General features: G+C 41.9%; 1 protein-coding gene across 3 annotated transcripts in view; it reads right to left on the bottom strand.

Moving 5' to 3' along the window:
* The window catches only part of LOC134224755 (fatty acyl-CoA reductase wat-like), a 212264-nt gene that overhangs the window by 76751 nt on the left and 111569 nt on the right, over nucleotides 1-23944 (bottom strand). For all 3 annotated transcript variants that reach the window (XM_062704311.1, XM_062704309.1, XM_062704312.1), the window contains 2 exons: nucleotides 11818-11933; nucleotides 11339-11733 (listed from right to left, as the gene is read on the bottom strand). In XM_062704311.1, the coding sequence (XP_062560295.1) occupies nucleotides 11339-11733; nucleotides 11818-11933 (511 nt within the window). The remainder of the gene's footprint in view (nucleotides 1-11338; nucleotides 11734-11817; nucleotides 11934-23944) is intronic.

Below are 23944 nucleotides of genomic sequence, written 5' to 3'. Positions count from 1 at the left end.
ATTCAATAGGCTAAATAAACAGAGGCTTACACTACAGCCACAATCAATAGAAATGGACACTGCTGGTCTGCCTACTCATATCTCTATTTGATCATATTCGAAAAATGAGTGAGTCTTCAGAACTCATTTTGAGTTTAAAAATATTATTTTGATTGTAGCTTTGCATATACAAAATTGTATTTTGGCAATAGATTTTAAGCTTGGATTTCAAAATAATATAATGGGGAAGGATTCTGCGTCGAATGAATTTCATTGTGAGCAAATCGGTTAATGATAAGTGCCCAAAAAGAGGGTAACGTTTTTTTTTTTTTTACGAACACACATACACGCATACACAGACATCACTTCAGTTCTCGATCGACCTGAAACGATTGGTACATATATAACATCATGGGTTTCTGCATCTTTACTTGTTTTGGCCATAGAAAAGCAAAAAAAAATGTATTTTGGCCATAACTTCTAAGCCCATAGTCCGATCCGGCCAATTTTTAAGGGGAACCAAGGGGAATAATTTTCATTAGGAAACAATGGGATAAATTTGTTGAGGATAAGTACCAAAAAGGTGAGTTAGAATTTTTACGCGCTTTTTTATGAAAAAAAAGTATTTTGATAATAACTTCCAAGCCCGTAGTCCGATTCGGACAATTTCCAATAGGAAACAATGAAACAGGATTCTCCGTCGAATGTTGCACCCGTTGCAAGCAAATCTGTTAAGGGTAAGTGCCCGAAAAGTGGGCAGGAGATTGTTTTGCGTTTTTGGTTTAAAAAATGTTATTTTGACCATAATTCAGGCAATTTTTTTGACCATAATAAAGGCAATTATTTAACATAGACAATTTTCGGAAGCAGGGACATTATTTTTTTGTTAACGAGTCAATATCACATTTCTTTGCCTTATTCCGGACGCAGACTTCATTTCAAAGATTGATATTGCCTTGGAAACTCGTGCTCGTTTCGAAGGGATGATATCATTTATTTCCTCAAACCAGGCATTTGCTAGCTTTCTGCGAAACAAATAAATATCATTTTAACTAATACTGGACAGCTGTTTTATTTCATTGTAGAAATTATATCTACAAGTGAGTTATTCTGGACAAACTCGACAAACTTCCGAAGAAGAGATCACATTAGAAACTGAGGGGTGTAAGTGACATTTTGGTTAAATTTGAGTTGACTACAGCAAATAAATGCTTTGGTTTCAGAGTTTTGCGATAATATGTTGATATAGTTTGTAGGTTTCTTTACGGATCGTGATCTCTTGAAACGCGAAGATTTCCATACCGGAGGAAGGAGGGGATTCTTTACAGAACTCGGACAATTTGCTTTCGGTACTTGAACAATACGTTTAACGGAAAAAAGTTTGCTTCTTGGAATGCGTAGTTTTTTCGCGGAACGCGGAGGATTCCTCTTTAGCTAGAACCGACAAATCAGGGTTGTAAATATTCGGCAGCACTAGATGAAGGTGTTGTATTTTGATTTCATTTTTTTATTTTCTTCCTTCCTTGAAATCGATCTCACTTTCCCGAAGAGGGAGAGGAGTAGACAATAGAACTACATCACCCAGTGCTCGACGAATATGAAATTAACCACAGTAAAATGTACACATTCTCTCAGCAAATGACAAAAACTCAACACGCGTTTAAATGGGCCACTCACATTCATGCGTCCCTGCAATGATTTCTTTCTTGACGCTACAGTCCCACTCACGATGGCGGCGATGAGATTGATCGTAGAATATACTGAGATCCATGTTTTTCACTGCATTGACTTTGACATATTTCAACCCTGCCGACAATTTATCATGGAAATCGGACATATTGCTGCTTGGAATTCAAACAATTCTTAATTGCGGCGCTAAGATGGCGCTAACGTATATGCGCGAACAGCAGTTAACCGACAGAAATTTGTATGGCGAAATACATTCGTCGCGGATTTTCTCGATAGGATGAACTTTTTTTTTTGAAAAATTTATGGTACCAGTTATGCAGGAAGGTATCCGCTACTATGCATACCAAACACTTTTTTGATAAAAGTGTTTAATTTGAGAAAACAAACCATAGACGCTTCTCACCATACTGATATCAGAAAGTTAACCCTGTGGGACGCCTCTAGAAAATAAAGAAATTATGAGCATATTAAAGGGATTTTCAAATGTAGTTAGAATGATTGTTGCAAAGAGAAAGGCTTTTAGGCGAATATGCATTTAATGATTTCGAGCTCTTTTTTTGTATCTTTATTAACAAAACTCGCAGGGTAGGCTGGCTCATCTTGCCAATTTCGAGCTCTTATCTTTCTCATCTTGAATATTTTTTTAATCTTTTTGCCTTTCTCGCATAACAAAGTTGTACCAAATGGCTATAGGATCACTCAAAAAGCAACTTTTGATAGAAGGCCCGTAGACCCATAGTAACGAGGTAACGACTTATTTTTCTTCTATTTTTCCATAGTTTTGATACTTCCTAGCTAGAACGCTGGAAACTTTCACCTACTCCCCGGAATGCTTATGGGAAATTAGGCTCTGTGGCTCATTTACTGGAGTGCGGGTGTCGGACCAGAGAAAAAAGCAAGAAATAAACTCAAACGGGTCAGATGGAAGTCTATCTCTCCATGCTTCCTGTTAACCCATCTCGACACACTTGGGATTAACCGGTGGGTTCACCTCCCTTTCTCCGCGTTATCCCACTCTTGTTGCCACTTGGTCATAGAATCCATTCTTACAGTCTTCCTAACGCCACTCGTTTCTCTTCGCCGGAAAAATTCAATATCTTCTGCCAAGATTATGTTGGACAGACAAGAGAACTCCCTCACAAAGGAATAACAACACCAGAGTTCCCTCTCACTCCACGGCAGGCTGTCGATCCAGGATCCTACTGCTGTAACGTCGACGGACAATCCATCCCACTAAGATGTAGATCCAGAACGGTGCTGGGCCCATAACCAGTTGGAGAGCGCGGAACAGTGAACAACAAACGTACAGCGGATCGATAAAGCGAATCGGGAACGTAGGAAAGAAACAACCACTCAGTTGGACTTTACACGGACGAATACAATTTATTCGCAACATTAGAATATAAACAATGACATTCGATAGCACAACAACTATTCCATTTTGCCGTTGCATACAAGTCGTCTAGAATACGAGGGCGGCGGTTGCACTCTAAAGTCGACAACCCGAGTATCACAGACATTGATCGAATATCTGTGATTCGTTTCGTATCGAAACCTCGACATCTTGATCTTACATTCAAGTTCAACCAAAAACTTCAAACAGAACCTTTATTCAAGAACAGTCTTCATCCAAGGCTCCAAACCTGTTTTTCTTTTACTTAGGTCCATTACCTGTTCGACAGACAAGGGAACCCCCTCACAAAGAATAACAATACTAGAGTTCCCTCTCACTCCACGGTAGGCTACTGACTGATACTCTGATTGAGTAGGCTCAATAAGCCGCCTTCAAAAACAACCATTACGCACGATATAGAAGATAATACGACTCGATAAAATCGGCAACGACCTAGACGACGAATAAAAGATCACGATTGGAAGCTTGGAACATGGAACTGCAAGTCGCTAGGTTTGCATCCCGCAAGTTCGACGTCGTAGCGTTGCAGTAAATCTGCTGGACAGGACAGAACGTGTGGAAAAGCGTGCATCGAGCAGCACACTAAATCGAACAACACAGTTTGAAAGTGTGATGGTTCCAAACTGTGATCAAAAGTGTGACGGTGTCGAATACAATGGATTTTGACATCGATAAATGTCAGACGAAAGCAAACGGTGTGAGACGTGCTTTTGTTTTGAACAATTTCTTCATTTCGGCACTAACATTTCAAAAGGGCGAAACTGCTTTTGTAAACAAGAGTTTCTCACGTCTCTGGTGGGCTTATTTGTGCTCACCCACACAATCCAGCACGGGTATACCCCGTTAGGCATAAGTACGTTAGGCATAAGGACGTTAGGCATAAGTACGTTATGCATAATGGACGTTGGGCATAATGGACGTTAGGCATAAAATGACCCGAAGAACAGCCTATGACATAAAGAAGGCAGAATTATGCCAAACGTCCATTATGCCTAACGTACATTATGCCTAACGTCCGTTATGCCTAAAGTACTTATACCTAACGTACTTATGCCTAACGTCCTTATGCCTAACGTCGCGGACCCATCCAACACCATTAAATGAAAGAAGAGGATTCGATGCTTCCATCAGTGGTATTGGATTGCGTGGGTGGGCTCAAATAAACCCACCAGCGACGTGAGAAGCTTTTGTTTACACAATCAGTTACGCCCTTTTGAAATGTTGGTGCCGATTTTGGCATTTTGCAACTTCTTACATTTTCTCCTTCAAAATGGTGGCCAAGGTTGCCAGTTGTGCAGTTTTCATAATTATTTCCTTCAGGAAATAATAATATTTAGTGGGATTCGAGAAAAAGAAGCCGGCAACTGTGCACACGCAATCAGAGCATAAAATATTCACTTTCATGAAGCACATTCACTCCGACTTTTGACATTCGTGTTTTGATTATTCAAAACATAGAATGACTAACTCAGTTTACTTCTTCATAAATTCATTCAATTGATTACCACTGAGTATGGTAACTGCGCGCTAAAAAAACAAAATTAGCATTGATTATATTGACATTTGACGTTAAAAATGCCCCTCAATTGAACGTCGGGATTAGATCTATGCGTGTATTTATTTAAATCATCAAAAATGTGTTCAGTTTTACGATTATTTAATAAATTGTGATATTCAAATAAATACTCACTGACCCATATGCATTCTGAAAATTGACGGTGCAGAGCCGAATATGAATATGTTTAGAAGTGAAGTGACAAAGAAGGCCGATGGGCTTCACACAAAATAATCGAATATTTACAGCTCTGCACGCAATAGAAAAGTGTGATTATCGAAGTGCATCGATAATCCATATTTCAAGGCAAACTGCAATACCTTCTGTCAAAGCTGTGGCACCACCAGCGAGCTGGAAACTGGCTTCATAGTGTTGGCAAGATGTGCCAACGCGTGATTGGGTGGCAGCCATTCAACGCTAGGATGTGCAAGCTGAGGATAAAATACCGTTTCTTCAACTATAGCATCGTCAACGTTCACTGCCCACACGAAGAGAAATCCGACGACGAGAAAGAAGCGTTATATGTACAGGTAGAACAGATAGATGATAGATGCCTACTGCGGGACGTCAAAATCGTCATCGGTGACATGAACGCTCAGGTAGGAAAGGAGGAAATGTATAGACCGGTCATCGGACCGGATAGTCTACATACCGTAGCAAACGAGAACGGCCAACTATGGTTAAACTTCGCAGCCTTCCGCGGAATGGTAGCCTGAAGCACTTTCTTCCTCCGCAAGAATATCCACAAGGTCACATGGAAATCACCTAATCAAGAAATGGAAAACCAAATAGACCACGTTCTAATCGACGGTAAATTCTTCTCCGACATCACGAACCGAATGCCGACTTACCGCAGTGCGAATATTGAATCCGACCACTACCTCGTTGCAGTATGCCTGCGCTCAAAACTCTCGACGGTGCACAACACGTTCGCCGCGGCTAAACATTGGGCAGCTACAAGACAGTATATTTGTATATTTGTATATTTGGAGATATTTCAACTGATCATTGTTGATCTTATTGAATTACTTAACCTATTATTACATCATCACATATTTATCATTATAGCTATTTAACAATTAATGTACATCTACTTTACACACAATTATTAATCAAATACACTTTGTTTTACAAGATATTAACATTAGCGAAGTACATACAACAAAATCATATAACACATTTTAAAATATAAATCAAATCCTATGCCTCTATACGTTTAACGGTTTCCACGTATCGTTTAGCCTACTAACAAACTCTCTAATTTTTACATTTGGTGGCCAAGTCTTAGCATTTAGAGCTGATTTTTTCCATCGTTTGTTCAAAACAATTTTAAACGATATATAGTCCAAGTCCTCGCATTTCTTCCAATTCGATACCAATTTAGTTACATTTAAGCAATCGGGCTCAGGAGCGGTCAGAGAAACGGACACCAGACGAACGATATCACTTTCTGCAACACAGCGATCGATATTGGATAACACAATCGAAAATGATTCATCACAGCTTTGATGATTTGTATAGGTACTGGAATCTCGATAAGATGATCGTGGAGTAGGTAATTCAGGAGTTGAATGTATTGGAACGGGTGGATGGATTGAGTCGTTTATTTCTGCTATCGCCTCGTTAATTTTCGCTACTTGCGTTCTTAACTCTTCCAGCTTAGTCGTAATCGATATCGTAGATGTCGTGTTGATGTGTCCGAGCGATTCGTAAGCCGCATCTCTTGCTTTGCGAAATTCGAACATGCAGTCATCGCATATCCAAATGATGTTTTTGGACAGTACACACAGGTCAGCCTCACTGACACCAACACATGCTGCATGGAACTTTTTTGCACACATTCCTTCGCAAACAGTGTACAGCCCCTTCATGACATCAATGTCTGTTGTGCACTTTTTGCATTGCGTATCCATGGTGGGTGTTTGTCGGAATTGCAATGGAACAAAATAGAAATTATTCGACGACACTATTTAGCTATTTCTAAGTATTAGAAACTGTTTTCAGCTTAAATCAATGCACAAATTGATCGCGGAGATGAGTACCGTAACTGGAATATATTTTCGGAACAAATAACACTTAGATTTATGTCGAAAACAACAGAGCGAAAAGAAAAGCGTTGTACTACGGCAAACGAAGACGACTAAGACTAGCCCAAGACTACGGGCAGCAGCTGGAAGTGGCACTCCCAATGGAAGAGTAGCTATTCGATCAGCAATTGGAAGCACCGCAGCCGCTGCACTAGGCACGGTGCCCCGGATCAGAGAAACGACTGGTATAACGGCGAATGTGAGCAGTTAGTTGAGGAGAAGAATGCAGCATGGGCGAGATTGCTGCAACATCGTACGAGAGCGAACGAGCCACGATACAAACGGGCGCGGAACAGACAAAACTCGATTTTCGAAGGAAAAAGCGCCAGCAAAAAGATCGAGACCGCGAAGAAACCGTTCACGTAAGGGCCACGTGCCACAGCCTGATATGTGTAAGGACATGAACTGGAGCCTTCTTAAGAGCGAGCCTGAGGTGATCCAAAGATGGCGGCAGCACTACGAAGAACACCTGAATGGCGATGTGGCAGACGAAGATGGCGATATGGTGTGGACCTGGGAGAACGCGCGCAGGATATAATTTTACCGGCTCCGGATCTCCAGGAAATCCAGGAGGAGATTAGCTGGCTGAAGAACAACAAAGCCCCTAGGATTGACCAACTACCAGGAGAGATGTTTAAACACGGTGGTGAGGCACTGACTAGAGCGCTGCACTGGGTCATTACCAAAATTTGGGAGGAGGAAGTTTTGCCGCAGCAGTTGGTGGAAGATGTCCCATCTACAAAAAGGGTGATAAGCTGGATTGTAGCAAGGTACTCTCCCAAATTTGATGCCGTCGACTAGCGCCAATTGCAAGTGAGTTCGTGGGGCAGTACCAGGCGGGTTTATGGGCGAACGCTCCACCATGAACCAGGTGTTCGCCAAGTACTGCAGAAATGCCGCGAATACAACGTGCCCATCATATATTCATCGACTTGAAAGCCACATACAATCGGGACCAGCTATGGCAGCTAATGCACAAACACGGATTTCCGGATAAACTGACACGGTTGATCAAAGCGACGATGGATCGGGTGATGTGCGTAGTTCGAGTTTCAGGGGCATTTTCGAGACCCTTCGAAACCCGCAGAGGGTTACGGCAAGGTGATGGTCTTTCGTGTCTGCTATTCAACATCGCTTTGGAAGGGGTAATACGAAGAGCAGGGATTAACACGACTGGTACAATTTTCAATAAGTCCGTCCAGCTATTTGGCTTCGCCGACGATATAGATATTATAGCACGTAACTTTGAGAAGATGGAGGAAGCCTACATCAGACTGAAGAGGGAAGCCAAGCGGATCGGACGAGTCATCAACACGTCGAAGACAAAGTACATGATAGGAAGAGGTTCAAGAGAAGACAATGAGTTTACATCGGTGGTGACGAAATCGAGGTGGTAGAAGAATTTGTCTACTTGGGCTCACTGATGACTGCCGAAAATGATACCAGTAGAGAAAAAATAGACGCATAGTGGCTGGAAGTCGTACGTACTTTGGACTCCGCAAGACGCTCCGATCGAATAGAGTTCGCCGCTATACCAAACTGACAATCTACAAAACGCCCATTAGACTGGTAGTCCTCTTCGGACAAGAGACCTGGACGATGCTCGTGGAGGACCAACGCGCACTTGGAGTTTTCGAAATGAAAGTGCTGCGTACCATCTATGGTAGGGTGCAGATGGCGGACGGTACGTGGAGGAGGCGAATGAACCACGAGTTGCATGAGCTGCTGGGAGAACCATCCTTCGTTCACACCGCGAAAATCGACTGCGGTGTGCAGTAACCCGGTGAAAATGGTTCTCGACAACGATCCGACGGGCACAGGAAGGCGAGGTGCGCAGCGGGCAAGGTGGATCGATCAGGTGGAAGATGACTTGCGGACCCTCCGTAGACTGCGTGGTTGGTGAAGTGTAGCCTTGGACCGAGCCGAATGGAGAAGACTCTTATATACAGGCCACTTCGGCCTTAGTCTGAATAAATAATAATAATAATGATTATGGAGAAAATCGTTTGATCGCTTGAATCTGAATCATTTTGAACCATTGAATCTGAAAATAATTTTTAATCATTTCCTATAGCAACATTCTTGATTTCAGCGCCCCCCTCCTGAGACCTGGCGGGGGTCAACCTGGCTAACTACACGCTACGGCGCTGTATACATAATAGAATTCTGTTTGATATTTTATGGCACCTTAACTAATTGTGGACCATGCTCCTGGGCTTGTGTTAATATTTCCATATCGATCACACCGAAAAACAAAATCCAAATGAAATTATCTCATGTTGTTAACAATTTTACTGCCTTTAGCAAACAACATAAATAAGAAATTCTGATTAGTTATTGCGCGGATGGGAATATTCAATTTGATCTGCAAATATGATGAGATGTTTGTTACGAACTTTTCAAACTGGGATTATTCATATATTTGATAAGTAAACTGAAATCATGTCTACAGATGGCTATGTTTGTGTCCAAATAATAACAACTAATTTGTTTTTACCAAAAACATCATCAATAAACCGGATGCACGGCACACGATCATTGTCCTATTCCGTTGCAGATTGGGGACAAACGATTGTTGCGAGATGATAATATTATTATCTTGACATTTACAAGAGAGAAAAGGAGGCAAAGGTAATTACTAATATTATTCCATCCATTCCATCTGTGAGGATATCGTGCGTGATCAATCTAATGCTTGAATTGAATCCCCAAAATTAGCTTTAAGATCATCTGGCGAAGCCCAGCTCGGCCAACCGCATAAAAAGGGGGATAAGTTTTTCTTCGGAACTGAAATTGCAGTCACACAATAAAAATATTGCATTTGTAAAACCTGCTACTAACCGGTTTTGACCTTCTCCTTACGACCTGTTCGTACAATTTTCGAAACTTTCGTTTGTCATTCGCCATGCAAGGAATCACAAAATCCGCCGAGATAACGTCACCACTGTCAAGGGTGCTGTAAAGGAACTGCTGAGAATATGATGCCTCGATGGGGAATATGGTTGCTTGATGGTTTGAGCAGATTTCTCTTTAGTGGTTTCTATGTTTTTGGTAGTCTCATATTCTAATTCATAAAACCACTGAAATTATGCTAAGCTATTTTGAACGTGCATCAACTGCAGTTATCGTCGAAAAGGAGTCATCTTTCATGATCCTATCATAGCTAACCATGCTGCAGGCATGAACCCAGTCAAGGTTCAAATCCAAATGTTTTTTACGCTTACAACTAGCAAAACTGTTACAAAAATTAAATTAAACACTATAGTGTGAACCATGCTGAAAATTTAATCGGAAAGCTTAAAAACCGAAAAAAAATTCACAATATTTGTAAAGGATTAAATTAGGAGAATCTCAGAAAAGTCCGGATTCAAGTAATCTGAGCAAATCGACATATTGGACAAAATAACACACAAAGTGGTAAATCGAACAAGTTAAGAAAGTCTACAATATTACTTATTTCAGAATGTTGTAATCATTTTTTTCTTTTTTCTGTGTCATAAAGAAGACCTTAAGGTCTGAGGGAAGCTCTCTCGCGGTAGAGCGCTATTTTCGTACTAAAATGTCTATAACTCGGAATTGGGAACGAATTTCGCTTATCCCAACTGACAATCTCTTTGAAATTTATCAAGGAATGTTCCTACAAAATTTCATGGACCTACTATTTCCCAAATTTGAATGAATGTCTCAATACTGAGCTATTGTACAACTGAAATTTTCGCTTCTCAGTACCTCTCTCCGATGATTTGAGGCACAAAGGAACCGAATTTCGCAAAACCCAACTGACAAAAGTTTTGAATTTTTCCAACGATCATTTTGATGTAATAAAAAGTATATGTCACCGCAATAAATTTTGCAGGAAGCTCTTTTACTTCAACCAAGTTTTTTAAATTCCATACAAAAGTTACCATTTCGGGAGAGCAGCCAACAGCACATTTTCTTGTGGCGCACGGCAGGAAAGGAGCGATGAGAGCGGTAGAAAGTCCGTCAACTTTGTATCTAGCGTGACACTAGAAAAAAGCGTATTCCTATTTGGGAACACGAGGATACCAAATATATAAATTGAAATCAAATATTGGAATTTGATGAGATAAATAATCGAAAATAAAAAAAACAAATAAGACAAATAGAACAAATAAGCAAAATAAAAGAGACAAATAAAGCAACTAAGACAAACAGTACAAATAAGATAATCAAGACAAATTCCTATAATTTGGTTTGATTTCGGCTTGTTTCGAACGTGTCAGTTCCCGATTGAGTTAAATTAGCAAAAGTTGATCAATTATAAATTTGTGGCGAAAGTTGAAAGGACCGTCACATGAATACTGTTTTCACCGAAATTGCATGTTTCTAAAATCATTTACATCAAGAGATTGATACTAACAGTATATAGGAATTGAGATAATGAGGTGCGTAGAAAGCGTGGCACCACTCGCGATTTCCGGCTAAATCAACAACTGCTCCCCATCTAAGTCGAATTAGCAGCAAACTGCGAAATCATGACGTGATTTTGTTCCACCGTGAATTCCCCCAAATCAGTTACCGACGTCTTCTGGAGACTTGCGAGATCCTAGAAGATTGGTGTTTCCTAGCCGTCTGTATAATCAATATACTCACATGGGTGTGATGTTTTCCATCATGTTGTCGCTGACGCAATCCGTCAGCGAGATCATCTTCTTCGAGTCGATCGGTGGTTCGTAGAACCGCTCGTCCACCACCTTCTGCGGGCACTGGGTGTACGCCGTCGACACGTAGATGATCGATTTGAGGTGTTTCATTTCGTAGCACAGGTCGAGGACGTCCCGGCAGGCTTTGACGTTGATCTGCATGGCGGTTTTCATTTTCTCGTCGAACCGCACGGTGGCGGCCAGGTGGAACACGATGTTTGCGTTTTCGATCAGCACTTCCCGATCGGATGGGCTGATACCGAGGTTCGGGAGCATGCAGTCGCCCGCGATGGCGCGGATTTTGTGGTCGTACTTTGGACATGCTACTTTCATTTTGTCGAACATCTATGAGGGTTAGAGGTTGGATAGAGAATGAGAAATCATTATGGGGATCTGTGAGATTGGGTACGTGGGAGATCTGACACTTACGGCATCATCGAAGATTTCTTCTACACGTGAGAATATATCTTTTCCGCGTTTACTTCGTACCAGTAGAAATATATTTTCAATTCCTGGACAGCTTGTGAGCAGTTTATAGATCAAGGCTGAAAAAAAGAGAAACAAAAAGAAACAAATAAATTAGCGTTGCTCAACGTTTTTACAATGGTTACGTGCTGACTTAATAGTTTCCTAATACAATTTGACTATTTTCAAACTCCTCAAGGGGCTCTTAACGAACATGCAATATAAATTATGCATATAATGATATAAGAGTTATCAACTGTCTGTCTTAACTGTCATCTGAACTGATTTGCCTGAGCTGACAAATCAGCTCTGTAATTGCTATGAATTGTGGCGTGTGATGGCGTTTGATGACTAATAAAACTCAAATTAATCGCAGTCTAATTAAGAAGTATTGTTCCTCACTCGCATGTCCATGTGTGAGGTAGTTGCCCACCACTTATTGCATCTTTAAGGTAAAACCAAACTGTGTACGTTTGCTTACAAAAAGAGTTGTATTTTGATTTCGCTATGTAGAACGCGTTCCCTGCCTTGGAAGTTGCAAAGTGAAGAGTGGTCAGCAATAGTCGGTACCCTTCAAACACAAGGAGCTAGATTTTACTTAAAGTATAGCTCATTGCTTCCAACCTACTCCCTAATCTCTCTGTTTAACTACAGATAATGCCTACATGAAATGGTTGTTTGCTTTATTTATTGCGCTTTGGTGATCAAACACCTCGCCTTTATCTAGTTATATTTTGCCGTTCTTTCGTTTGTTTTACAAGTAATTAAAAGTAAGTAAAATGCAAAAAAGAAAATTAACCAAGTAGAGTGTACTGTTTTCACTGTATTTTTATCGCTGTCAGTTTTTCGAAAATAGGAGAAAATGACGTCACTCTGGAGGCACATCTGGAAAATCCTCAACTCTTTCATCGGGACATCGAAAAACAATTCGGAATCGTCCAGTCAACGGTGAGTCGTGTGGTTAAGGTGATTATACAATCAAGCCATGTGGTGAATTTCAAATTCACCACACGGTTTTCTACTCCTATTATCAAAAGTTCAAAACCAGCGTAATATTTTTTGTACAAGGCTGAAATTAAAGTCGATTGCTAAGCATGAGTAATCATAATCAAACGATCTACAGATGTTGTGATCCCCATGGGCGTTGTTGTTCTCTCAACTCGTGATCTTGAAAAATTTAGGAAAAAGCACGTGGTTTCCAATATGGCCGATTTGTGGCTTAGTTGTATAACCACCTTAAACGTTTCTATGAAACTCTGAGTATCGAATGGAAGGAGAAATGCGGTCAGAATGGATGTTCTATTTTTTTTATTCTATACTTCATTTGGTATTGACAAATCCAAGTGATAAAAAGAAGAAGACATGCGATGGTGAGAAACAACAAAATCGTTCATGGTGAAGTATATATTTTAGGTGCATGACACGAAAAAAAAAAAATTTGGATTGATGTTTTCTAAATCTAGCTTTTCATTTTTCTCGCACTTTACATTCATTAGTTTTTAATTAGAATACCTTTAGAATTTTATACGAGCATTTTAAAATCGCCGCCGTATACTTCGCCATGAACAATTTTGTTGTTTCTCACCATCGCATGTCATCTTCTTTTTATCTCTTGGATTCATCAATAGGCATTCTGTGTTTCTTAACTGCTACTTTGCCATGATCTACTGTGGTACTCTGCTGTACAGAATCCGCACATAATCTATTTTTAGATATTCATTATTGTTATCATTGCCGGATCTCATCGTGAGTCCATAGTGTTTATTTGTTCATATCGTTTATCCAATTGCTCGTTGCAATGTTTGGTTTCCATTTATTCGGGTAACGTTGGAGGAATGCCTCCGAGAAGAACAATTTTGTTAGTCGTCATCGGGCAGCCGTGTCGGTGAGACGGCGATTGACAAGAATATGGTGAAGGGGCTGGGACTCGAGAACCCATGACCGTCCGCTTATAAGAGGAACGTGTAGCCAACTACGCTACGGGACCCCCCAATGGATGTTCTATTAGTGATCATTTATGAGCGTGCCGTGAAAGCTTTTAAGCGGAATCCCAATGCTTCGGTCAGGGATGTGGACAAAAAGATGAACCTGTCCAAGACTTTCCTCAGCTTACTTATGGAATATATTTTATTGTCTTTAAGACAAGACCAAGGTCATTTATTCAAAACAATGCAATATGATGTGATGATCCGTGATGCAATATGATGTGGAACACCCATTAGTCTTGCGTAGGATTGACAGTTCGTAGATAACGAGCTCAGTTCTCGCTTTGGTATTGAATGTTTTTAGGTGGGAAACATTCTCGACTCCTTGGGCATAGATGTATCCATATTGTGTTTGCCAATTAACCTTAAATACGTACTGTATTTAACGGGACAGAACCGTTTTTAAGACCTTATATTACTGTCCCTACTTAATCAAACAATTTTTCGCCTAACTTTCCAAAAGGGCCTTAGGGAGCATCCATAAATTACGTAACGCTCAAAGGGGGAAGGAGGGTTGCCCGAAGTGTGACAATTCATACAAAAAATTTAATGATTCATACAAAAAGTGTGACAGAGGAGGGAAGGGGTTTGAAAATGGCCAATTATTGCATTACATAGCATTACATAGCCGAGTCGATGAATAGATGATGTGTTGGCATCAGGTAGAGTGAGAGGGTGCGTCTTGTGCGGTCTGCCTAGGATGTGGTGGGGTTCGACAGTGGGCTCTGTTGAACTTCTATAAAAAGCTGCATGTGTCCCCAAGCAGGCCCTATCAAAGCGACCGTGTGCCGCTCAAACCGCACTAGCCTAGTCCTGGTGTTGGGTGGGACTTTAAACAAATTTGACCCGACTGATCGAGCCTCTGTCCACCAATGAGGTGCGGCTCCAACAGCGTCTGTTCTGGCATCCAGCGGCTGAGTATGAAATGCTATTCCCCGGAAGCTATTCATAGGATGGCAGACCCATCCCGGTGGATAGGGAACCTTGGGCCAACAACCTACTGTTCCCGAAACATCAATTTGTTCGAGAATCCGATAATGAAAGAATACGGACTGACTTTACGGCGACGACTCTTAGCGCGAAACAACGGACATGAATAGGAACATGGAACGTTTTAACCCTAGCCCAGCAGGGTAAATTGGCACAACTTGCCAATGAGGCACGCCGCATGAAGCTTGAGATCCTAGGACTGAGTGAAGTCCGTTGGCCAAACTTTTCCCCGGCATCGCGGAGTTGGCTTCCTACTAAGCGCTCAGGCACACTCTGCGCTTATGAAGTGGGAAACTATAAGTGAAAGGATAATCGTTGCCAGATTTAGAACACGGGTCCGAAACATTACTATAATCCAATGTTATGCGTCAACCGATGCTGCCGATCGGCAAGACAAAGAGAACTTCTACAGTCAGCTCAATGCCATCGTAGATAGAATTCCGAAGGGTGATATCAAGATCTATTTGGGTAACTTCAATGCGAAGATCGGATCCGACAACTCGAACCATGAGCGCATTATGGGACGCCATGGTCTCGGAGAAATGAGTGAAAACGGAGAGCAGTTCGCAGAATTTTGTGTAATAACGACATGGTGATCGCTCTTCCCTCATCGACCGGTTCACAAGGTCACGTGGGTCTCCCATGACGGCTTTATAGAAAATCAAATCGACCACATCTGCATCAGCTGAAAATGGAAACGGAGCCTTCTTGATGTACGGAATAAACATAGTGCCGATATCGCGTCTGACCATCACCTCCTCATCGGCGAAATACGCCTGCGCATTGCGCGGATTCGTCGGCAGGAGGAAAAAGTTGGACGACGATTCAACACACGCCGACTGGAAGATGCCACAGTGAAACGGTCCTTCGTTGAAGAACTGGAGACGCGTGCTGTAGATATTCCGGAAGGTGACAGCGTGGAAGACCAATGGACCGCCATCAAGAATGCCTTCTTCGCCACCAGCGAGAACAATCTGGGCGAACTACGCACCCAGAGAAAACAATGGATCACCGATGAGACCTGGAGCAAGATAGAGGAGCGAAGAGAAGCCAAAGCCGCGATAGAGCGATCGAAAACCAGAGGAGCCAAAGTCTTAGCCCGTCAACGATACGCGGCTCTTGAGAAGGAAGTAAAACGCTCATGTCGACGGGACAAGCGAGCGTGGGCAGACTCTCTGGCCGACGAAGGAGAGAGAGCCACCGCAACCGGGGACATTCGCCTCATCTACGATATCTCACGACGATTAAGTGGGGCGAAGATGAATGCAATGATGCCTGTGAAAGACGCGAATGATCAGTTATTGACCGACCCAACTGACCAGCTGAAACGCTGGTTCGAGCACTTCGAACAACTTCCATCACTGCTAGAGATTCAAACAGCCATCCTAAGCATGAAATCGAATAAAGCCCCAGGGGTCGACTGCATATCAGCCGAGATGCTCAAAGCTGACCCCATGACATCCGCTTAACTACTGCATCGTTTATTTCGTAATATCTGGGACACCGCAACTTTTCCGGTCGACTGGATGCAAGGTATCTTAGTGAAGGTGCCAAAAAAGGGTGACCTGACTGTATGCGATAACTGGCGAGGCATTATGTTGCTGTGTACCGTTCTCAAAGTTCTGTGCAAAATTATCCTAGCCCGGATTCAGGAGAAGATCGATGCGACTCTCCGTTGGCAACAAGCCGGATTACGTGCCGGAAGTTCCTGTGTGGACCATTTTGTCATGCTCCGCCTTATTCTGGAGCAGGTCAACGAATTCCAAGAGTCCCTTTACTTGCTATTCATTGACTACGAAAAAGCTTTCGACCGTCTCAATCACGAGAATATGTGGGGCGCCCTGAGACGCAAGGGGGTTTCGAGAAAATCATCGGCCTCATCGAAGCACAGTACGAGGCCTTTTCGTGTGAAGTGCTGCACAAAGGGGTCCTGTCCGACCCTATCCGGGTCGTAGCTGGTGTGAGGCAAGGATGTATTCTATCACCGTTACTGTTCATCATCGTAATCGACGAGATTCTGGTAGATTCGATTGACCGTGAACCAAACCGCGGGCTGTTATGGCAGCCTATAACCATGGAGCACCTAAATGACTTCGAATTGGCGGATGATGTTGCACTCCTCGCGCAACGGCGCTCTGATATGCAGAGTAAGCTCAACGACCTTGCCGAGCGCTCCTCCTCGGCAGGTTTAGTCATCAACGTCAACAAAACCAAATCGTTGGATGTAAACACGGTGACTCCTTCCAGTTTCACAGTAGCCGGGCAACCAGTGGACAATGTTCCAATATGTTTGTAGCCAAATGGCGTCAGACGGCGGTACCAAGATCGACATAGGCGCACGGATCAAGAAAGCAAGGGCTGCCTTTGCGAGTTTAAGAAATATCTGGAAAAACAGGCAGATAAGTGAACGCACCAAAATACGAATTTTCAACTCTAACGAGAAATCTGTGCTGTTATACGATAGCGAAACATGGTGTGTATCAGTGGAGAACACTCAACGGCTGCAGGTGTTCATTAACAGATGCCTGCGGTATATAATTCGGGCCTGGTGGCCTCACAACAGAAATTCTGGATCGGAAGTGGGGCTGGGTCGGCCACACTCTACGTAGGGGCGGAAACGAAATCTGTAAATAAGCATTAGACTGGAACCCAGCGGGACATCGCAGCAGAGGCAGACCCAGAGGCGCATGGCGGCGAAGCCTTCATAAAGAAAAAAAATCGACCGAAATCTAACCTGGCAACAGGTCAAAGCGATAGCCGGGCAACGCTCAGGATGGAGATATTTCAAGTCGGCCCTTTGCACCACCGGAGGTGTACAGGATCCATAATAATAATAATCAATCAACGACGATCAAGAAAGAGCTGCAGGAAAAGTTCTTACACGGTGTCAACGGTATTTTGAAGAGCCACTTGTCGGCCGGCAACAAGGTGAAGGCGATAAACACGTTTGCTGTGCCCTTGTTGACATACAGTTTCGGGGTGGTGAAGTGGACCAAGACTGACTTGGAGGCGTTAGAACGAGCAGTACGAGTGGCGTTCACTAAGCATCGCATGCGCCATCCAAAATCGTCCATTGAGAGAGTCACCCTGCCACGTACAGTAGGAGGAAGAGGCGTCACCGATATACAAACACTGTGTGTTTCCCAGATCCAGCAGTTGCGAAGATACTTCGTGGAAAGCCAGAACCGCCACGAAATCTATCGCGCTGTGTGTGTGAAGCTGATCACGGATTCTGTGCCCTGCATCTGGCGCAGGAGGACTATCAGCTGAATAGCGACATCAAATCTGTCGACGAGATGATCGCATCGTGGAAGCAGAAGGAGTTGCATGGGACGCACCCCCATCAACTGGAGCTGGAATATATCGACAAAGCGGCGTCGAATACGTGGCTGGTGCGGGGTGAACTCTTCTCGGAAACAGAAGGATTCATGGTAGCCATCCAGGACCGGGTAATTGCGACGAAGAACTATCAGCACTATATATTGCACGAAAACGTGGAGGACCGCTGCAGGAAGTGCAATTTAGTAGGAGAGACGATCGAACATATCGTGTCCGGGTGTTCAGCCTTAGCTGATTCAGCCTATCTCGGTCGTCATAACGAAGTAGCCAAGATTGTGCACCAACAGCTTGCTTTAAAGCACAACTTGGTTAACCAGTTTGTCGCCCACTACAAATATGTGCCTGTCCCGGTTCTGGAAAATAGTTTCGTGAAGCTGTACTGGGATCGCGAGATCATAACGGATGTCCTCATTCGTGCCAATCGGCCCGATATTGTGGTCTACGACAAAAGGATGAAGCGGGTAACCCTCATCGACATTGCTGTACCGCTAGACCAGGCCTGCCCAACCTTTTCAAGCCACGGGCCATTTTTCAAAATGGCCACTTGCTGGCGGGCCAGAGAATATTCGGTACATATTTTTTATACATTTTCAAAATAACCAAAATATTTTTTTTTTTTTTCAGAATGACTTAGATTGTTTTGAAGAAAAACTAAGCACGATTCAATTCCGTTTTAACATTTTTTGGTGTGCTTATTTTCTTTATCTTTATCTTTATCATGGAATTGTTGGCCTCCTTCCAATACTCGACGCATATTGATTTCGCAATCGGTGATCGAATTTCGCAAGCACATAATAAAGATCAACAATTACTTTTTTTCTGTTTTCATTATTGATTAGAGTTGTTCAATGGATATGTACTTCTGAGAAAAGAAAATATCTTACGAAAGATGTATCTTTCTGAAATTTTAATTTAAGCATGCACGCAAAAAAAGCATTCATGAATTCGTGAACTAATTTTTTCAGGAACAACAGTCACGGAATCGGGAATACAGTCACGTTTTCTGAAACGTTCTGAAAAACGTGACTTATGCTCCCGAATCCATGAATTAAAGCACGGTGTATTTTTGCTGGTTCATGGATTCGGGAACGCTTTTTTTGCGTGCGCTTTGGAGGTCATTTACCTCAATTTGAAACATTCCAAACATATTATTCACATCAATAAACGATGTTGAGGAACTGTGTTCTAAAAAAATAGCGAATAGGCTTGAATATTTTTGTTGAAAGGCTTCGACTGTTTTCTACAGGATTGAAGAGATGTATAAATTTTCGACAACCAATTGTTACAATAGTTTGCATGTTGGATAATAAAAGTTCGACGTGATGATACCTGATTTGCAGCTTTATGTTAAAGTCATTGAGATGTTTGGTGACAGCTACTATAAAGGCCAAGCCACTCACCCATTCAGAATCATGCAGCCTGGGCATTGGTGTTATGCTTCAATTTTCGTCAACATAATTTGGAGGATTTTTTGGCTTCCTCAGTCTCATGTACTCAAAACGCTGAGTTTTGAATACATGGGACTGAAAAAGCAAAAAAAAATCCAGAGCAAATCTTCCAGTCGATCACTTTTTTTAATATTTTGGAGGTTAAGTTGGTTCGTCGCTACATCACGAATATTGATCGTTTTTTCACATAAATATTTTTTGTGATAAATTCAATGTGCAGAGAAATAAAACAAATTAACTTTTGTGACTGATTAACAATCAATTAACAGATAAACAAAAATTCTTTGATTTTCAGCTGTCACAACGCCCGTGTTCTTTCCCGTCATTGCCGGAGCTCTGTCAGTTGTTAGGCCTTAAGTTTTCCAAGAAGATTTTCAAGCTCCTCCATACAGGTCTCAATAGCTTTCCTCATGTCTATATCAGGTAAGCAGGCAGATTCAGAAGCAGGTGGCTTTTTCATGGAACGTAGTTTTCAAGCCTTTTGTGAAAACTCTAATGCTTTACGATAAATAAATACTACTGAATGAGGCTTTTTCTTAAGAGCACACCATATCAACAACAGCCCATATGCATTCCCTAACAAGTTTTCCGTCCTGGAAAGGTTTCATTTGTATTTCCAGAATTTTTTTTTTGAATTAGTAATAAATTACTTTTTTTTTCAATAAATAATAAGAAGGAGCTTCCCGAGCCAGACACAAAATCTTTTGGGCCGGTTATGAAGTATTTTTCCTCACACGCCGCGGGCCACAGAAAATGGAGCCAAGGGCCGCATCCGGCCCGCGGGCCGTACGTTGGGCAGCCCTGCGCTAGACCATAATGTCCAAACAACATTCTCCAACAAGATAACGAAGTACCACGACTTGGCGGAGGAGTTGAAGCAGATGTGGCACCTGGAGGACGTGCGTATAATTCCGGTTGTTATCTCAGTAACCGGAATCGTTCGAAATCTCTTCTGAGATCCTTAAGAGAGCTGGAACTATCTCATAACCTCCATAGCATCCAAAAAACAGTGGTTCTTGGAACTTGTAGCATCGTAAGAAGATTCCTGAACCACCATAACTAATACATCCGGTGCAAACGTTTATTATAGGATTTTAAGTCAACCGGCGAATGAGATCCACAGAGCCTAATCCCCTTTGGCATTCAGATTGCCCGGGGTAGGTGAAAATTCCCAGCACGCTTGATGAGGAAGTGCCAAAACTCTATAATAATAATAATAAATCTAATGCGATAAGATGAATAGTAAAACAAATTTGCTTTTCTATAGGTTTCTTCAGCGTTTCAGGCATGTAATTAGTATTATATTTAGGAGCGGCTGCCAGTAGTTCAAACCATGGTACGAATTTAGTTCAAACCATGAATAGTGTAGTTCAAACCATGGTACGAATCTAAGTTTTGTAATTATTAAGTTTTTTCAATGAAACTAAGCATAAATATGTGAACCCAGGATGTTTTTTGAAGGCAATGAACTAAGCTTCCATATAAACTAGAGTTCGCAGTTGTAAGATGTTTATATAATGAAACATCTGAATTTTGTTTTGCCGGCTCATCTGATACCTGCCATTTGGTTCAAACCATGCTTGGATACCCTACCTTCGTGGTAGGCATGCGGCACGCAGAAACCAAAAATTTGATCCAGCAATGAGCGGATGCTGCACAAAAAAATCCGTCGGTAGTTTGAAGGAACTATAGGAATTTCAATAAAATTCAACTCTGGACTGAATTGGTAGATGGTCGATTGGACCTAGTCGTGTAAAAAAACCAAGTCTAGAGTGGGTTGATCAATGGCCAGAATAGCCATCGGGTCTGTCGGTAATTTGGTGGCACTGGTAAAATTGCTTGGACCAAAAAAATTCAACTTTGAAGTAAATCAGTTTCCATCATTTGAGGTGATTATACAATCAAGCCATGTGGTGAATTTCAAATTCACCACTCGGTATTCTATTCCTATTATCAAATGTTCAAGTCCAGCGTAATAATTTTTGTACAATACTAAAATTAAAGTCGATTGCTTAGCATGAGTAAGCAAACGATCTACCGATGTTTCATCCCCATGGGCGCTGTGGTTCTCTCAATTCGTGCTCTTGAAAAATCACTAGAAAAAGCATGTGGTTTCCAAGATGGCCGATTTGTGGCTTCGTTGTATAACCACCTTAAAGCTCTTCATTTAAGGCTTAACCAGTTTATATAGACCTTAGGGAAACAATAAAACTCATATTATCAATACCCATCGAATATTTAACGTCTTCACTTTGTATTTTCACCCATACAAGTTTCTGGTTCAATGGAATCCGAAATGTCACAATAGTCAAATAGTTTGTCTGTGTAAAATGAGTTAATTTATCTCAAATTCACACAAACTCTCTGTCACTACATTCGTGTATATTTTTTACAGTCTACTCTGTGTTTCGCCTTTAGCGTATTGAAAAATCCCCTTGTAGGGCTTCTTCCCCGGAAGCTTGTTCCATGCTCCTTGCCATTTGTATTTCCTGATCTTATCTTATACTTCCTCATACGTCAATCAAGTGTTTAAAAAACAGTGAAGGCGATGGCACAAATTTCCTAAATTGAGGGAAACGCTCCACAGCGAAAAGAAAAGGAAAATGGCTCTCCGGATACTGGTCAAACGGTTGATTAAGGAATCGTTGATTACCGAGGAAATCGTCGGATCGCTTAAATCTGAATCACTTTGTAGCCCTTGGCGGGGGCCAACCTGGCCAACCACACGCCATGGCGCTGGCCCTTGGACATAGTCCCTGCTGCCCTTGAGTCATGATTTCAGGATAGTTTTAATAGGTCTGTGCAAATAACGATGACTAGCCGATAAAATGATTATAATGTTCCTGATAGTTTCGAGTTAGAAGTAACACTATTGAAGAATAATCATCTTGCTTACGATAGTTTGATGCGCAACACGTCGAAGACGAATTACATGATAGGAAAATGCTCGTGAGAAGTCAACGTGAGTCACCGACCACGAGTCACCACCGATAGGTGACGAAAACGAGGTGGTTGATGTTACGTGTACTTGGGCTCACGAAAACGATACCAGTAGAGAAATTCGGCGACGCATCGTGGCTGGAAAGCGTAATACTTTACACTCCGCAAGACGCTCCCATCGAATAGCGAGGACCAACGCGCTTAGAGGTTTTGAAATGAAAGTGCTGCGTAACATCTATGGTGGGGTACAGATGGCGGACGGTACCATATGAACCATAATATGATTGTTCTTTTTATCTTCCTCTTCTTCTTCGTCGTCGTTAACCGTACATTCCAACTGGCACTTGACCGGCATTTCATCTTAGTCAATCGCACCCAAAAACATCATAGATCGGACCAGGAATCGAGCTGGCAATTTCCGGACAAGAAATCCTTCACCTCTGCTTGAGATTCCATAGTTATTAATACTGCCAGATTTTCAAGTCACCATTTTTACATTAGTAAATTATGAGGTTAGGACGATGATGGTCAGGAAAGCCGAGAAGATTTTCAACCAGTCCCGTTTCAACTGGGACTCGGCCGGCTTTTGAACTTAGTATTCTATTGGCATTTCCTTAGTTATTAATTGAAAGCTCTTCTACGTTCACCATTGCATGAGTATGTGTCTTGTGCGGCAAGTACAATGGATACACTATACTTAGAGTGCCAAGAGATTGTTTTCCACCCAAAAACATCCTAAAACAAAACATCCAAAAACAACTTAACTCGAGGACTCAACCCGTATTTTTTTAGATCTGACCGGCAGTTGAACCACCCACCTCTAGTATGGTATTGCTTTATAGCTACGCATCTTACCAATACGCTAAGAAAAGCCTGGAAGTAACGAAGTAAACTAAAACTAAACAATGCAAATTTACTCTAAGATTTAAAAAGTACGTTTCGAATGTTGTAAATATTGCACTCAAAGAAAATCTTCATTGAGGTCATTTCTGTCCAAGGACTACTTGGGCTATTAACCATTCTGAATGAAATGTCGTCCATAAATTTCCGGTTCCGAAAGGGCAGGTTTTATATCTGGGGTTGCAGTCTGTGATTTTCACGTTTCAAACTTCATTCTTATAAATATAAGAAAGGCCGCAGCAAGGAAAAACTTATAAATAAATTAATGACTTTGTGAGTTCCGACTGTACCTTAAATTAAATGCCCCTGAAAGGCGTAAGATTTCTCCGAAATATACATTTGACTTTATCTGCTATTCTTTGTGATACTCAATTTGCATAAATTATCGGTCGTGCCATACCGCACAGGTGGGAACCTGCGAAGAGGTTGAATGGTCAGTCGAGTTCGCTCGTTCACCCGGCATATGGTTAGGAATGGTGGTAAATTTCC

Source organism: Armigeres subalbatus, chromosome 3, assembly GCF_024139115.2.
Source record: "Armigeres subalbatus isolate Guangzhou_Male chromosome 3, GZ_Asu_2, whole genome shotgun sequence".
NCBI classification, from domain to species: Eukaryota; Metazoa; Arthropoda; class Insecta; order Diptera; family Culicidae; genus Armigeres; species Armigeres subalbatus.
This window is presented reverse-complemented; position numbering and strand designations above follow the sequence as displayed.